Genomic DNA, 19077 nt, shown 5'->3' with positions numbered 1-19077 from the left:
CTTAAACTTCTTCATCAGACTCCTCATCTTTTCGTCTCATTTGCGCCCATTTTGCTTCCAATTTGGAATTGGATGAGGACCTCTAGTTGGAATTTGAAGAGGATCCAAAGTTGGAATTTATTGCATACTTGAATTGAAAAAGATTGAATTCAAAGTTGTGTAAATTATAACCCAATATCCACCCTATTTATAGCAAAAAAAAATTCAAATCCAACGGCTAGCTGAAGCACATTATAGCACAAACAAACACCCAAAATGTCAAAAAGGGTGTGGTAGGAGCGTCCATAAGCCACCCCATCAAGGTCAATAGAGCCAAAGCCAATCTAAGGGAGGAAACAAAGCCCATAAGCGCTCTAACCTCGCTCCCAAGCCCCCAAACTTCAAGAATAAGGGGCTAAACACTTGAACTCATGGATGCAAATATGTGCTATCATTGTGGTTCAAATGACTATTAGTCCCGTGTTTACCAAGCTCCCCGAAAGGTTGTAGTTGAATATCATTCTCGTCGTAAGAAGTTTAAATCAAACTTTGTGCAAATGGACAAATTGAAGAGTACCAAAATGAAGGTTTCTGGTTTTCAGGAGGATACCACCCCTATCGAAGATTAGAATCTTGGACATAAACTATTTTTCTAGTTGAAATTTAGACATTGGGGCCAAATTCCACTAGTGGCTGAACCCCCTTGTGTTTTTGGTTAATTTTGAACAATTTTCCTTTATGTTTGGATTATTTGTTGGTGATTTGTTTTTTGGATATTAAGTTTTTAATTAATTTCCATCCTTGAATACTTAAAATTATTTTGAATGGATATTTGTTTTTTAGAACTTTTATGCATGTGACCGATTCAAATTAATTTATCATTCTAGGTATGACTAGTGGGAAGTTAGTTGTCCGACAGATAGTGCAACCAGCTGACAACCCTGACAACCCTCTCTGACCCATCCAACCTGATTGAAGGATACGTTAAGGCACATATATTGTTGTCCAATGGTACAATTTTGATCATTGATGAGGCACTTTATTCTCCGCGTTTCGGAATAACGTTGTTGAGTTTCAAAGACATTAAAGATAATAATTACCACACTAAAACCTATGTAGAAAACGGAGTTGACTTGCTATGCATAACTTCCTACGAATATGGTAAGAAGCGTATTCTAAAAAAGATTGAGCATATCCCGAGTAGTCTGTATACTATGACCATGCGCCCTATTAAAAGCCACTATGTGGCCGGTCCTACCACTGGGACCACGCACGAAATTACATTTTGGCATGATCATTTGGGACACCCTAGACGAATAGCAATGCGCCGTATCTTTAAATCATCATGTGGGCATCCACTAACCCTAAAAATATTTATATCACTTTTTTAAGAAAAAAATATTAAAAAACAAAATAAAATTGGGCAGTGGAACTTGAAGGAAGAGGAGGATTTGAAGTGGGAGATGTGGGGTTAAAAAACGAACTTCCCAATTTTTAATTTTTATTTTTTAATTTTTAAATAGGGTGTCTGGTTGTGAAGTTTGTATAAAAAAAAATAACAAAATTTGTGTTGCATGTAATTATGATGTTGCCTATATTTTTATTTCTGTTTAGTTTTGATGTGAGGATTAGAATAATAATATTTTGAAGTTTTGATTGGCAAACAGAGTTCTATTAATAAGTAACTAGTCATGTGGGCACACATTATACGTGTGTAATTCAATTTTTTTTATAAAATATTTATATCATTTCTTAAAAATAATTATAAAAAAAAACTTGTAAAAAAAATTTGGGCATGGAACTTTGAAGAAGCGGTTAAGAGGGTGATTTTAAAGTGGGAGACGTGGGTTTAAAGATAAAAACCTCCTCCATTTTTTTTTTATTTGTTAAATAAAAAATTACACATAAGTATATTTTTAATACTTAATTTTATATTGAGACCACACTTTTTAAATATTTCAGAAACAGACAAAAATTAATACATATAGAAGATGTCATCATTTGATATATATATTTTTTCCGTAACTCTAAATTACTAAAATACCCTTCATCTTTGGTGTCTTTTCACACTTTTCTCTCGCTCCCTTCTCCCTTTCTCTCTCCCTTCAATTTCATATCGTAAATAAACAGCAAACAATGAATTGGGTTCCGAATTTATTGCAGGGAGAGCCATAAAAGTTGAGAAAATTAAATTAAGGGAAAGAAAATCATGTATACGTATCATTTGTTTGGGTATTTAATCCCCAAAAAAATGTATTACAATAATTGAACAAGATTTATCGTGAAGGGAAGCTCCACAAAGTTCAGTCACAATACTCCACACGACTTCAAAGCAACTAGGGTTGCTTTGCTTAATTTGTTTTGCATTTTTGTTGTGTCGGAATTTAATTCCCAAAAAAAAAAAAAAAACAATGTTACGAAGATAGTTGGTGATAGGCCTCCTAGTGGGTATGCCCCATTTTTTATTATAAAAATTAACCAAAAGTTTAAAAAAAACTGTAGTTTTAATGAACAATGATAAATAAAGATGTAGCAAATAATGCCAGAAAAAAAAAGTAAAAATGTGGTTTTTCTTTAAAAATGTGGTTTTTCTTTAAAAATGAACATTACCAGAAATGTTTCGTTAAAACTCTTAAATATTTGACGGTTTTGAAGCTTTGCCAAAAAGCTTCTACTTGTTAAAGCTTTTGCTTCCCCTAATTCCAAAACACAAGAAGTTGATTTTTTCAATTAAGCAAAAATAAACAATTGGGTTATCCAAATTCAAAATAACAAATGAGTGAAAAATACACACCTGGGTAAAGAAGAGAGTGCGATGAGTAGTGAGAGCAACATAGAGTTGATATAACTATGTATGTATGAGAAAACAATTTCAAAGAGACTTAAATTAGATATAATTAAATTATTTGTAAAGGGCATTGATTATCAAATAAAATTGTCACCTCTTCCACCCATCTCTCTCTCATCACTTTTTTCTTTTCTTTCTTTTTTTTTTTTTTTTCTGTTTTTTCTTTTGGAAGTTCTTTTGGCCTTTGATATCTCTCCAGCTTTGTTTCTTGATAGTTGATACCTTAGAAAGAGTAACCAAAATGAGTATATGAGATATGTAGAAGAGACCACATAAATAGATTTTACTAAGGTCAAGTTATTTGAAACTAATTTTGCAAAAATAGTCAATGATTGATTGAACTGATTTTGCAAAAATGGTCGATAACGGGTTGAATGATTTTTCAATAATGATTAAGGACAAGTTGAACTGATTATGCAAAAAAATGATCGATGACGGGTTGAACTGATTCTACAAAAATGGTCAAGGCCGAGTTGAACTGTATCTCTCCAGCTTTGTTTCTTGATAGTTGATACCCTTAGAAAGAGTAACCAAAATGAGTATATGAGACATTTTTTTTTAACTAGTAAAAAAAGTGGAAGAGACTACATAAATAGATTTTGCTATGGTCGAGGACGGGTTGAATAATTATGCAAAAATGGTCGAAGATGAGTTGAACTGATTCTGCAAAAATTGTCGAAAATGGGTTGAACTGATTCTGCAAAAAATGGTCAATGACGGGTTGAATTGATTCTGTAAAAATGGTTAAGGATGAGTTGAACTAATTTTGCAAAATGGTAAAAGACAGGTTAAACTGATTCTGCAAATATGGTCGATGACTTATTGAACTGGTTTTGCAAAAATTGTAGAATACAAGTTGAACTGATTTTGCAAAAAAGGTCCAAGACAGGTTGAACTGATTCTGCAAAAAATGATTGATGATGGATTAAACTGATTCTGCAAAAATGTTTGAGGATGGGTTGAATTGATTTTAGTAATAAATGATACAAACTGATTATGCATAAATAATCGAGGATGAGTTGAGATTATGACACATACTGATTTTGTTAGAATTGTGATGGTTGAGTTCTATTAACAACTCTAAAGCCTTAGGGGTATGATTAGTATTTTAAAACATTGTTTTTATGTTATTGGGCTGTACTTTAGTTGTTTTTATGTTTTTGTCTCTCCTTGGCATGTTTGGAGTTCTTTGAAATATAATAAAAGTTTTTGTCTCTATATATAAAGTTCCCTTTTATCTGGCTGTGAGGTTCGTGTAAAAAAATAAAAAATATATAAAGTTCCCTTTTATCCGGCTGTGAGGTTCGTGTAAAAAACTAAAAAAATTGAGTGGTATGTAATTACTAAATTAATGTCTTTTAATTTTGTTGAGCTTTGATGCGTGAATTAGAATATTAATTTTTTAGAATTTTGGTTGATAACCAGAATTTTATTAATATGTAGCTTAGAAAATTAATAAAGGTTAAAGAACCCGGACCCATACACAAATTTTTTGGCGTTATCTTTTTTCTCATCCATCTTGCGAAACCTCTCCCTGTCCTCCCTCTTTTACTCCGTCCTTGCTCTTTACCAGTCCAACCTTCATCACAGAACCTGTGATCTGGAAACGGATCGAAGAAAAAATTCGATTTGGTTGCAGGGTTTTTTAAGTTGTTGTTTTTCTTATTCTGGGAGCCGATAGAAGAAGCAATGTTCAAGCTGGTTCTGGGAAAGTTACACAGGAGGCCAATCCCTTGCCCACCATTCACACGATATATGATATTTCCGTTGTTTCTTGGATTTTTTATTTCTCGATTTTGTTATTTTTTTTGCAGAAATTATGAAAATGAATTGGGTTTTGTGATTGTAATTATTTGGGTTTTTTATTTATTTATAAAGTATTGGTTTTTTGGGATTTTGCAGAAAGGGGAAAGTGGTTGTGTAGACGACATCTTCCGTGACTAACGTCATGCTGAAGTCACCCTTCATATCGCTTTAGGTGTACAGGCGCCCATCGCCCATCGCCCACCGCCCATCGAATAGCCCTGCTGATTTGGATGGGCTGGAGTTGTTTTGTTGATGGGATCCTGTGGAGTTGTTTTGTTGCCCACGTGGAATCATGGATCACGACACACGCCGAAAAATATATAGGAGACTTTGGAAGCAAGCAAAAGACATAATGAATAGCTGGTCACATTTTGTGACTTATCCTTCAACATGATTAAGACTCTCCTTTGCACTACTCTCACACCTCGCATTTGCCGGCCGCCTCCAAATATTAGATTCACACGCACTTAATTTAGGTTCAATGATATTTCTCTTCACTTGTAGTTAAAAAAAAGAATTTGAATTATATTATTGCTAACTCATTATGAGGTTAAACCCACCATTTTTCTCCTTATTATAGATAATATCGTTTATTAAAATAAATAAAAAAGGATTCATAATGTATTTGAAGAATGCACAATCTCACCTCTCCCCCTAAGATTTCGAAAGAATTGAATCAAAATTTTACGCAAAATTTTTACAAATCAATTAAACTCCATCAAAATCCATGAATTTATAAATTCTTTTAAATCTCTCAAAATTTCAATTGAATACACTCCCTATTGCATTTGAAATGAAATTGAAAAGATTATACGTAAGAGTAATGCTACACTTATATTTGTCCCACATCTTGACCCACCAACACATGTATGTTCTATCCATATTAAACAGATTTCTAATATAGCACTGTTTGGGCCCGAAATGTTATTTTGGGCTGAGCTTAGAGTCGTTTCGGCCCAGTAGCATTTATCTAGAATTTTGTTATGGGCCGTCTAATCAAGGATGGCCAAATCTTATTACGAAGAGGTTTGGTTTGAATAAAGGTGAGTTAGTTGAATCCTAGTGTAACAAAGAGTTTTAAGTCTAAAGGTGCTAAGAATTTGGGGATGAATCTGGTTTGTTAAAGAGCTTGGTTCAAAGTCCTATAGGAATTAGGATTGGTTGAAACCTGATTGGATTGGGTTTAGGGGTTCTAATCCTAGTCCATTTCTAGCTTGGCCATGAGGGGATTCGTTGCTATAAATAGAGAAGGAAGTGCATCATTCAAGCCCCCTCCAATTCAACACACAAATGGCTATGCACAAAGCTTCTCAACAGCATCTTCAGTTTGGATAAACAACATTGTGAAGGCAACTAGCAACATTTTCAATTTGGATAAATAGCACTGGAGCCGTAGAATCAGCCGATCGAGGAGCACATTCAGTTTGGATAGACATCATTGCTTCGAGGCCGACTGGTTATTTATCTAAGTGTTTTCCCAATCCTTGTTGGTAGAGGTCATCTCATTAGGCTTCTTGGCGAAGTGAGGTGTTACAAGTTATTAGGCTCGACACATTGAAAGCCGAGTTTTGTTTATGATTGGATATTCACAAGTACCTTTTAGAGTTCAGCATTCTGACAGTCGAACCACATTTACAATCAAGACGTACATCTCTTCTAAGTACTTGTGTCCATATAGTTTGATACCAGTTCGGCGTGCTTATATTCTCACGAATATAATCACTGTGACTGAACCTGGTGTCGACGACTTATGAACTTCGCCAAATCAGCAGCCTTGTGTTCAAGCTCTAGAATCCAAAGGTTGAGACGTGTTCCTTCCTCAGCCGTAGTCGCAAGATCAAGAAGTCAGTAGTGCACCCAACGAGACATCAACACATTCTACTCCCCAGTCGAGTTTGGCCGACGCGTTGGCACGCCCTGTACATAATCGAATGACGTAGTTAACTTATTAGTTACTTGGCCTATGCGCTATGTAGGCTTGGTAGTTTTTAGGGTCAATATTTTGGCATGCCCAATGGGACCTAGTGCTAAAGCTACGAAGTTCATAACCATTTAGAAACGGTTAGTAAAAAAGAAAACAGTCATAGGAAAGTCGACGATTAATTTTCCAATCCAAAACCTAGGACAAGATGGCTTGTCACATGCACAAAATCCTTTTGCTGCCGTGACACTTGAAGCCACAAGTGTGACACGCCGAGAAAAGGAAACTAATCTCGACGGTCAAGCTAATGATGTAGAAATCCCCACCAAAACAACAAAAGGCATTTTTGTTGAAAGAGTAGTGGAGGCTTGTGACAAGGACGATGGTGAGGCATCTGATCCACCAACTAGATCGTTTATTTGACGACGACTCAAAGAGCAATCTTGGCAATGTGAGCAGATGTTCAGCCGATAAGTAAAAAACATACTTGAAGACATGTGCGATAATAACGATGTACACAATATATTGCTCGAAGTTCTGGTTAGTAAAGTTCATGACATTGGATCCGCTGATTAATCCATGCAAAGCCTTCTAAGGATTAATCCTCTGCCAACGATACAGGCCGAGAAAAGGTCTGCTTGGCTCACAATGATATACTTGGAAAAAAAGAGGTGGATCAAGCAGTAGATCGGACGAATTTGACCAAGAAGCAAAAATGACGTCTGTTGATATAGTCGAGGTCCAGAGAACGATTGATTCGGCCTTGAAAAATGAGCTGAAGTTTCCAAAATTTATTCACCCATATCCAGCCATTGTAGAAAGATTCAGGTATCCCAAGGGATTCAAAAATTCAGACTTCAGCTTTTTAGCTGGAGAGTCATCCTTGTCGTCATTAGAACACGTGGCTTAATTCACTGCTCAATGTGAGGACATCAACAGTGATTTCCATAAGCTACGACTATTCAATTTCTCATTAACTGTCTCAGCATTCGCATGGTATATCAACCTCTCACCCAACTCCATCCAAAGCTGGGAAGAGCTAATTGAGAAATTTCATGGGCAATTTTATCAACCAGGGATGGATGTGTCAGTATCTTCTTTAGCCAAGATGGCTCAAGCCTCTGACGAGTCGCCAATGGAATATCTTACAAGGTTTAAGTCGGCCAAAAACTAGTGCCGAGTACCTCTCCCTTAAGTCGAGTTCGTTAGGCTTGCCTTAAACGACTTGGATGTGGAGTATAAAAGAAATTCTTGGGGGCAAACTTCTGAGATATGTATGAACTGGCTCAACATGTCAAGCAATATGATTATTTGCTCCAAGAAAAGAAGATTTCGAAGTCCCCATCCCGAGAAACAATCTACAAAAACCTTACAGTCAGTTATGCATCGACCTAAATGGAAGAGTCCCAGTATGCTAACATAGATGCAGTTAAGTTAGTAATTGACAAAGCCTACATATGCAAAGCATTGGCTCATGTTAACTCCAAAGATGTCAAAACCCGCTCGGCCCCTGAGGAAGCTGCTGTCAAAACATCAAAAGTCTACACTTTCGACATCACTAAGGCCGATGCCATCTTCGACTAGTTGTTACTTGCAAAAATCGTCAAGCTTCGACCAGGGTACAATATTCCCAAGACGAAAGATTTGAAAGGAAATATGTATTGCAAATACCACAATTCGAACAAGCATACGACAAACAACCGTGTTGTATTTTGGGACGTCACCCAAAGTTGGATTGATAATGGTAAACTTAAGTTTCTCGAGAAACAAATGAATGTTAATGTCGATCCTTTCCCTATGACGACGGTAAATATGGTAGATGCTCATCTACCTAGGGATAAAGGAAAAGGGAAGGCCGAGTTCATCCCAATGCAATTCATCCTTAAGCGGAACTCTCGGCCACTATTGAAGATTGATTTATCTTCAAATGAGCCACCCAAATACTTTTCGAACCCGGCTTATGTCGAGTCAAGGTCGGACTCAAGCGTAGAAGAAACTGACGGGCTGATTATTATATGTAGTTGGTGCAAATCAAACGTCATCTTAACTAGGCAGAAGGAAAAGCCACTGCGGGCTGAAATATCGTAACAGGTGCCCACAATTACGGTAACATCCAAAAAAGTGCTTGGTGCAGGCCAACGCCAGAAAGTTTTTTATAGGCTCGGCCCTCAAGTACATGATAACAAGCTGTCTATAGCCAGACAATGCCTTGATTTCGATGCGCTATTTTACAATGAGGAGTATTATGCGTGCAACTCTGGCAGTTTAGGTTCACTAGCGACCCAGCACACCTTCAAGCCACCTGAGCCACGTAACCAGTGTCGGTACAGCTATAACTCCCTGACCAGTATGTATACTGCATTGTCCAAATCACATAAACGTCGGCACCAACGAATAGACAGTATAACTCACAGACGAGCAGCTCCGGGTACCTCGACTACCAAATGGCAGCTGAAAGAAACGATTGATAATAAAGATGACCGACAAGAAGCATTCGGCAAATAACTTGTATGGCCTGCCAAAAGCATGCTAAGAGGATCTTAATCTGGCGCTAACTTGACCCGATGCCGAACAGAGCATTCTAAAGACCTCCAATATTTGCGGTATCATTTTGAAGTTTTCTTAACCGTTGCCCTCTTCTATCTTATTGTCGATGAGAAAGAACGCGTGGCGCGATTAGATGCTTACCTGGACATAAGAAACGCCCGCATCGCATATTAGGATCGGACTCCCAAAGCTTCACAAGAGCAACACTAAGTCCTCACGCTGAGCGAGCCCGAGGTCGATAGTCAAAACGAAACGGATCCGGTGGATGCACCGCAAAAACGTATTCTCGCAACGACCGAAAAAGATCAGGCGGATAATGCCCATGAGCAAGATACTTCACCCGAAAATCGAGAAGATAAAGATCACGACCTAATGGGCCCTTCGGTTCTCGACAACATGGAAATCAGCATGGTCCACGTCTTACCTGCCGAGTTCCAGCCAACCATATCCCAGCCAAATTTCCTGGACGACGACGTGGTTATCGAGGAGGTTACGTAAGTCAATTTTATAGCCACCGAAGAGATTGGGCAAATAAGCAGGGAAAGTAAACTTAAAGCAGCTCTTGCTGAATTGTTTCCTTGTTCCTCACCAGTTAATCTTCATCATTTAAAGTCGTTGTATGTTATGACTCATATTGAATGATACCTGATTTCTAAAATTTTTGTTGGTTGTGGAGCAACGGTCAACATCATGCCCATTTCTATCATGAAGGCATTACGTTGCTCCAATGATGAACTCATTCCATCAAGGGTAACCATGAATAGTTTTGATGGTGACAAATCTCAAACTAAGGGAGTGCTTCTTTTAGAGGTGATAATCGCATGTTGAAATCACATGATCGAATTCTTTATAGTGGATTAAAAAATCGAGTATAATGCATTGCTTGGTCAGGATTAGATCCATCAAATTGGCTGTATCTCCTCGTCACTGCATCACGTTCTTATCTTCTGGGATGGCAAATCGACTGTGGTTTAAATAGTTGACAATCAACCGTTTGAGGCGAATATGATTCAAGTTCGCTATTATGATGATTATGTTAGCTACATTACCCTGTAAGGTTTCAACGAAGAAGGACAGCCGACTCCGATTTCAGTTCAGAAAGCCATCGAAGTTGGTGCCGAGACTGTTCAACAAGATTCGGTGAGACACAGGTTGGCTAACTTAATTGATGGTCCTGATGTCTAATACTAGACAGGATAAACGCCAAGCCATGGTTTCATCTACCATGGAGCACCTACTAGCCCATTGGTATGCTATTTCCAAGCAACTAAATTTTGGCGTGAACTTAATAGAGTTCCTTGCCGAATGAACAACAATCCAATGTTGTCCTTTGATAAAGTTCAAGCTGCCCCAACCGAGCTCGAAGACAGTTAGCCCTCAGTCAAAGATCTGTTAGAAGAAATTAATGTTGGAACGGCCAATGACCCTCAACCTTTATTTATTAGTGCATTGTTACCCTAACCTATGAAAACTGAGCTTTGTAAATTACTCAAAGAATTTAAAGATTGTTTTGCTTGGAGTTACCATGAGATGCCTAGTTTAGATCGAACACTCATCGAGCACGAATTACGCATCAAGGCTGGTTGTAAACCTTTCCGCCAACCCCTCCGAGGATTCTCAACCGAAGTACAACTCGACATAAAAGATGAACTCGTTCGACTTTTAAAGGTTGGGTTTATTCGGACGACTCGATATGTCAAATGGTTGGAAAATATCGTCCCAGTTTTAAAAAATAGTGGTGCTCTACATATTTGCATCTATTTTCATAATTTAAATTTGGCAACCCCTAAAGACGAATATACAATGCAAATTTCAGATTTGTTAATCGACGCAGCGGCAAAGCACGAGATGTTATCCTTCATGGATGGCTATGCTGGTTATAACTATATTTCCATTACTGAGGCCAATGTTCACAAAATTGCTTTTCGTTGCCCGGGGGCACTCGGGACTTACGAATAGGTCATCACACCGTTCAACCTTAAAAACGCCGGTGCCACATACCAACGTGCTATGAATACTATTTTCCATGACTTAATTGGCACCATCGTTGAGGTATATATCGATGATGTTGTGGTCAAATAGAAGCGCCACCAAACATATTTGGATGATCTTCGACAAGCTTTCCTTCGTATGCACCGACATAACCTTAAAATGAACCTTGTCAAGTGCGTCTTTGGTGTATCGACAGGCAACTTCTTGGGTTTCCTCATACATCACTGCGGCATCGAGGTGGATGCAAATAAAGCTCGAACAATCATTGATGCTCCACCCCGAACAACCAAGAAGCAATTACAATCATTACTCGGTAAAATCAATTTCCTCCGCCGTTTCATTTCTAATTTGGCAGGGAAGATGAAAGCTTTCTCCATGCTCTTGAAACTTAAGGATTTTGACAAATTCAAATGACGTAAGGAACACCAAGATGTTTTTACGCAAATCAAGGTCTCCCTCATTACCTCACATGTCCTCGTGCCACCTCAGCGCAGCAAACCCCCCAAGCTGTATATCTCGACGGCCGAAGAATCCATTGGCTGTCTTCTTGCACAAGACAACGAAACAGGGTGGGAGTAAGCCATTTTTTACCTTAGCCAAAATCTTAACCCCATTAAGATAAATTATCCACCAGTTGAGAAACTCTATTTAGCTTTGTTCTTTGCTGTGTCTAAGCTTAGGCATTACATGCTCCCTTCTGTTACGTAAGTTATAGCCTAGACATATGTTATTCGCTACATGCTCACTCAGCCGATAGTAAAAGGCCGAATTGGGATATAGACAATGGCGCTGTCCAAATTCAGTCTGCAATACGTACCCCAGAAATTCTTCAAAGGACAAGCACTGGCCTATTTCTTAGCTCAACACCCCTCTTCATACTGTTTTGGGGGTAACGACGTCGAAATTGGCATTGTGGAAACACGTGATAATTATTGGATGATGTATTTTGATGGCTTTAGTACCTCGACCTCAGCTGGCGTTGGAATCGTCATCCAGTCCCTTGATCACTACCGATGGTATTTTTCTTTCAGATTGGATTTTGACTATACAAATAATTAGGCTGAATATGATGGCCCTTATTATCGGCCTTAATGTCCTTTACGACTTGAGGGTAGCCGTTGTATTCGTCCTTGGCGATTCAGAACTTGTGATTAACCAACTCAATGAGACTTTTCGTTGCATGAGTTGCACTCTGGCACCCTATCACATGGTTGTCAGCTATTTAGTCGAATCGTTTACAACCATTACATTCAAGCATATCTCATGAGCTCGAAATACTGATGTAGATGAACTGGCTCAAATAACCTCTGGGTACAACTCTTGGGAGGTGAACTAGGCTGGGTCATACCAGTAGTGCGTGGTCCGCACCCAACCTTGGTTAATCAGCAAGCTTTCCAAAAAGACCACGTGATCCGTACACGAGTAATGTCCTTACCTTTATTGTTGGAATGAGAGGAACCTGCAGATATGTGCGCGGTCGAGACATTACCAGACGACTGGAGAAGTTTAATTATGCAGTATATTTATAATCCCAGTGGTGAACACGACCGCAAGACAAGGGTACATACCACGAATTAAGTAATGTATCAAAATGAGCTACGCCGAAAAGGTGAAGACGGCTTATTCTTATTGTGCCTCAGCTCAAAAGAAGTCGTCCAAGCTATTACAGAGGTACACGAAGGAATATGCGGGGCTCATCAATCCAGACACAAAACAAGGTGGTTACTCCGTCGACACGGCTATTTCTGGTTGAGTATATTGAAAGATTATATCAAATACGCGCGAGGTTATGTACAATGTCAAATCCATGGGCTCGTACAGAGAGTCCCGACCGAATTACTTCACTCAGTCACCAAACTGTGGCCATTTAGAAGATGGGCTATGAATGTGATCGATAAAATTACGCCATCTTCTGGGTCAGTAAAGCATGCATGGATACTCGTTGCGACACACTACTTTACCAAATGGGTCGAAGCAAAGTTATACTCCGAGTTAACCTTTAAAGAGGTTTGTAATTTTGTGGATGAAAACATTGTGACAAGATTCGGCATGCTAGAAACGATTATAACTGAAAACGACGCAATTTTCACGACGGACAAGTTCAGAGAATACACGGCGAGTGTAAAAATTCAGCTCGTTCAGTCCACGTTGTATTACCCACAGGAAAACAGACATGCTGAAGTAAGTAATAAAGTTTTAATCTGCATCCTTGAGAAAATGATAAAAGAAAAACTTGGTATGTGGCATTTAAAGTTAAACGAGGCATTATGGGCATATCGAACTTCACTCTGATCAGTAACAGGGACAACCCCATATACGTTGACTTATAGACATGACATCATGCTACTAGTCGAGCTAAGCATAAACTTGTTACGAGTTATCGAACAAAGCAGTTTGTTCAATGCCAAATATAATCAGGCCATGAGGCAAGAGTTTGAGGACTTGGAGGAAACTCGACTCGATGCCTATAATTTAATAGTGGTGCAGAAAAAAGATTGTTGAGGGAGCTTATAATCGACGAGTTAGTCAAAAGACGTTTGGTGAAGAGGAATTAGTATGGCAAACCGTGTTACCAATGCGAATAAAAGACCCTGGATTTGGGAAATGGTCGTGAAATTGGGAAGGACCATTCGTCGTCCACAAAATCCTTGGCAAAGGGGGCATACCACCTCAGGGATCGAATTGGTTTGGTTCATAAATTGCCAATCAATTGAAAATTCTTAAAGAAATATTATCTGATCACTTGGGAAATGCAAGAATAAAAGATTTTATTGATTTTCAAAGGGTGTACAAGTAAAGTTACAAAAGTCAATCGGCATACAAGCCAGCATAAAAATCCTGGGGGGTTGAAGGAAGGAAAGTTTCAAGAGTGGCTTTCAGTTCCAGCCACTTCACTTCACCCATCGTAACCTCGGCTTGTCGTGTTCTTTTATCAAGCTTTAGTTATCACATCCCAGTCTCGACTCTGCCGTAGCATGAGATTGTCCGCTTTGGGCCCCAGTCATGCCCTCACGATTTTGTTTTTGGGAACTCACACGAGAACTTCCCAGTGGGTCACCCATCCTAGGAATGCTCTCACCCAAACTCGCTTAACTTTGGAGTTCTGATAGAACCCGAAGCCAATGAGTTCCCAAAAGGCTTCGTGTTATAGGAGGTGGGCATGTACATATAAGGAACATCACCCCTTCTCCGTTGGTCGATGTGGAATGTTACAATCCACCCCACTTAGGAGACCGACGTCCTCGTCGGCACACTCGCACCACACAACAAAGTGGCTTTGATACCATTCTGTCACATCCCAATCTCGACTCCGCTGTAACACGATATTGTCCGCTTTAGGCCTCGACCACGCCCTCACGGTTTTGTTTTTGTGTTTTGTAGGATTTGTCAAGCGAAAAAAAAAAAAAAAAAAAAAAAGGGCTACAGGTTGCAGCGGAAAGGAAGGAAAAAAGGCAAGGCAACAACGTTGGGGAAGGAAGAAAGGAAGGAGGAAATCTTGGCATTCTCTTCTTTCGGTTTTATCTTCTTAAACTAATGTCTTTCTTTTGGTTTAATTTAAGAATTATGTGTAACTAATTTTTAGAAGTGAGGGGTTGTTTTGAAGCCCCAAATATGATTGCAAGTTTGATATGACATTTCGTTTGAATTACTTTTATGAATGGATGAAAATTGGTTCACTACTTGTCTCATTGATGAAGTCTTTATATGTTTTCTATGGATGCCTACTTAGTAAGCATATCTAGAATTCTAACACTATGAATATGTGTGTGCCTGCCCTTGTCGAATAAGGACCTACATGTGTTCTAGAGTAGTACTTGTTAATTGCGATTTAACATGTGAACCAATTTCTGGGATAAGTAAGACAATGCTAGTATTTACGATGCCTTGTGATGACTTAAACTCTTTTCGTTCTTAATGATTTCTACTTGTTAAATCTATGAACACGTCATTCTAGATTGCATGCTAGGGACTAATTTAAGTTGAAAACGCCATTCTCTTAACATACTACATAGGAAAGAGTAATAGGTTGTTCTAACATTGAGCCAACTTGAGCATCTTCATCCGGAAATAAAAGGAATTTGAAAGAAACATAAGATGTTTGCATGATTATTTGGTGGTGGATAGTAATTTCCCTAGCTCGTTTTTCTTAACTTGTGAACTACAAACTATTTTTATTACTTAAAATATGTTTTTGTCCTGTTTTTGTTCGATTTAATTTAAATAGCAAATCAACTCCAAAAATCTCAAAAATTTGTGTGAGTGTAACTCTCTGTGTCTAGTGTCTTCAGAGAAAATTTTGTAGACTTTAGATGAGTGTAAGTCGGTCTAATAATTATTTTTCGGTGACTGGTTAGTAGGGAAAGTAACCAAGTTTTTGTGACATTTTAAGTAGTTAGATAAAACAATCTTCTGCGGGAAAAACCCTTATTTTCATATGCTACAATTGACAAATCTTAGTGTTAATAAGGAAAATCAATAGGACATTTGTGTGCTACTTTGTGGTGTGCTTTTAATCCTATCAAAGGTACCATCGTAGACATTAATCTTCATACGCGCCGTTCTAAGGAATGGTCTTCCAAATATAAGACGAAGTGCAGTAAGCATAGGGTCATGTTCCATCTCAAGAACAAAAAAGTCAGCAGGAAAAATGGGCTCATTCACTTGCACAAGCACATCCTCCAATAGGCCTTTGGGATATCTATTTGAACGATCTGCCAACTGGATTACTACCTTTGTTTCCTTCAAGTCTCCAAGGTTCAATGATTCATACATTGAATATGGCATCTGATTGATGGATGCCCCCAAATCACACAATGATCTCCCAAACTCTTTCTCTCCAATTACACATGGAATGGTAAAGCTACCAGCATCCTTCAACTTCGGTGGCAGCTTCCTTTGCAAAACAGCTAATACTTCCTCGCTTAATGCCATAGTTTCTTGATCATTGGATCTCCTCTTGTTCGTACAAAGCTCTTTAATGAACTTTGCATACTTAGGCACTTGTTTTATGGCATCTAAAAGAGGTAAGTTCACTTGGACTTTCTGGAAAGTATCCAAGATTTCCTTATCAGTTTGCTCTTTCTTAGACTTCATAAACCTACGAGGAAAAGGAATAGGGACACATGAGTAAAATGAATTTTGAACTTCTTTACTTACCTTATCAGAATCTTTTTTGTTCAATTCTGTACCTTTAGGAAACTTTTCAGTTTCTGTTGAAGACTCATCTTGCTCAAGATTTTTGGTTTGTAGCTCCCTTTGCTCATTTATATCTTTTCTTGTCCTCTTTTGTATCATCGGCTACTCAAAAACTTCTTTTCCACTCCTTAAAGTCACAACATTCATTTGCTCTGTATTTGGATTCACTACAGTTTGGCTAGGCAACCTTCCTCATTGGTGTTGTTGCCTCATTAAACTTGCTAACTGACTCATTTGGTGCTCAAGGTTTTCAATTGCTTTGTCTATTTTTTGTTGATAAGATAGAGTAGAGTTAGCTAAGGAAGCAATTAAATCCTCAAGAGACTTACTAGAAGCTTGTTGTTATTGAGGCTGAAATTGTGCATGATGTCTTGCTTAAAAGAAGCCAAGTGGACGGTTATAGTTGTTGGGAACAGATTGTTGTCCATTGTCTTGATTATTCCACTTAAGTGTGGATGATTGCGCCACCCCGCGTTATAGTCGTTGGAGTATGGATCATACTTTTACCTTTGTTGCCCTTGAATCCCTCCTAACTCATTAGCCTGCTCAAGACCACCTTGATTCATCACAAAGGGCACATGTCTGTGGCATGTCCCATCATTGAACATACACCGCACACCTATTTTGGAGACACCATAACCTGTTGCACAAGATTAGTCAAGTTTTGTAATTCAATACTAGAATTAGCACTTACCTTATTAATTTTCTTAAAAGGTAGCTCATTTCTCCCTCCAAATTGTCGTGTGTTGCTAGCAATGTTCTTTAACAATGCCTTAGCATTAGTTGCTGTCTTGTCCATGAATGCTCATCCACTTGCTGCATCAAACATTACACAATCAGTACCACGCAATCCTTCATAAAAGTACTGTATTAGAAGATGCTTTGAAATTTGATGATTAGGACAAGATGTAACCAAATGCGTGAACTGCTCATAGTAATCTCCAAAAGGCTCTCCATGTTGTTGTTGGATTGCACATATGTCTTTCCTTATGCTTGCAGCTTTTGTGGTTGGAAAATATTGCTCCAAGAATGCTTGCTTCACCTGGTTCCATGTGTTCATTGATCCCAGAGGTAAATTGTAAAGCCATTCATTTGTCTTAGCTTCTAATGTAAATGGAAATGCCCTCAACTTGACTTGCTCCTCATCCATATTTGTTGGTCTCATTCTCGAACATACCACATGAAATTCCATGAAATGCTTGTTGGCATCCTCTGTTGAGAAGCCATATAACTTAGGCAAGTAGTGAATCATGCCGGACTTAAGCTCAAATCCTCCTTCTGCATTTGGATATGTGATGCACAATGGTTGTTGATCCATATTTGGTGTTGCCAACTCCCTCAAAGTGTGGTTATCAGTCATGCCTTCTTGTGGGTCTTCCTTTTCTTCCGAACTCAAATGTGGTAGAGAAGATGGTGATAAAGAACTGATGCATGCTTCTGCTTGATTTTTCTTTGAAGCTGTCGAAGTGTTAGTTCAAGCTCAGGATCATAGGAAACTAGATCAATGCTCTTGGACCTTCGAGTATGCATATAGTTTGATAAGATTAAAAGCACACCACAAAGTAGCACACAAATGTCCTATTGATTTTCCTTATTAACATTTAGTTTTGTCAATTGTGGCACATGAAAGTATGGGTCCTTCCCGCGTAAGATTGTTTTATCTAACTACTTAAAATGTCACAAAAATTGGGCTGTTGTCCCTACTGACCAGCCATCGAAAAATAATTATTAGACCGACTTACACTTACCTAAAGTCCACGAAATTTTATATGAAGACACTAGACACACAGAGATACACCTGTGGAGCTAAAAATAATCAAGAGATAACGCGTGGATTTTTTGGTGGAAAGGACAAAATTACCCCTGAAGAGCACCGGAATTCCCGCGCGCAAGCAGTGGACAATCATACCAAATCAAGTCAAAAGTGCCCAAAATAGGTATTTATTCAAAACCTATTTCATCCATCTTCTCCACATGGTAACCCCCAAAACATTCCTTTTAAATTATGTTAATTAGCTAATTAATATATTTATTACCTAATTAATCTATTAATGGCTAATTAAACTACCAATTAACTACAAAATACACTAAAAAACACCACAAAGAGTCGGCCACCTTCTCCCCCCATGCCCTATATATACTACCCCATTTTCTCTAAAAGCCTAGGTCTACACTTTTGCTAAATACTCAAAATTTTCCAAACACTTTTTCTCTCTAAATTCTAACTTTGGCATCAGAGGTTCTTCAACCAAAGCCCCCCCATTCATCGTGGGTGCGTGAGGTTCTTGGCCATGACCTAAGGTGTTATTTGTTTTATTGGTGCAATTTTGTCCAAGAACAAGGAGGAAGAAATTTGCATTGATCTATCACCATGGCTCATAACTGTGCCAATCTTGTACCATGGCTCCTAGCCATGCCGATCTTGCCATGTGGCTTGTGCCAACCAAGCCTCAAAAAGGCACATAACGAAACACCTAATGATGGCATAATAATTCTGGGAGCAGCTCACTGCGCTTACACCTTTATGCGGGGTCCACAAGCAGTTCAAAGTCTTAAACAGATCGCCCAACATGACCTCGCAGGCTAAAGATTATTTCGATTATCCTAGCAGTCCAGCTTTCCTCAGCTGCACTCATGACAACAACTTCCATGCTAAACTAATTCCCTGACACCCATATGGGTCTGCTCTAGAGTGCGAGAGGATAAACTAATTGCTCGCTGATGCGAGAGGGTAAACTAATTCCCCGACACCCATATGGGTCTACTATCTAGTGCGAGAGGATAAACT

At 38.6% G+C, this 19077-nt stretch overlaps 1 protein-coding gene across 1 annotated transcript; it reads right to left on the bottom strand.

Annotated features, from left to right (window-relative positions):
* Positions 1-6470: 6470 nt before the first annotated feature.
* On the bottom strand, positions 6471-17649 carry LOC137709205 (uncharacterized). The gene is made up of 4 exons (XM_088689451.1): positions 17133-17649; positions 16797-16929; positions 15623-16191; positions 6471-6550 (listed from the first exon to the last, which is right to left on the bottom strand). Exons 1-4 carry the CDS (start codon positions 17647-17649, stop codon positions 6471-6473), a joined length of 1299 nt encoding a protein of 432 aa, XP_088545577.1.
* Positions 17650-19077: the final 1428 nt, after the last annotated feature.

The sequence above is a fragment of the Pyrus communis genome, chromosome 17 (assembly GCF_041283825.1).
Source record: "Pyrus communis isolate YQ-2024b chromosome 17, ASM4128382v1, whole genome shotgun sequence".
Taxonomy (NCBI): Eukaryota; Viridiplantae; Streptophyta; class Magnoliopsida; order Rosales; family Rosaceae; genus Pyrus; species Pyrus communis.
Note: the sequence above shows the minus strand (reverse complement) of the source record. Positions and strands in the feature narration are given on the sequence as shown.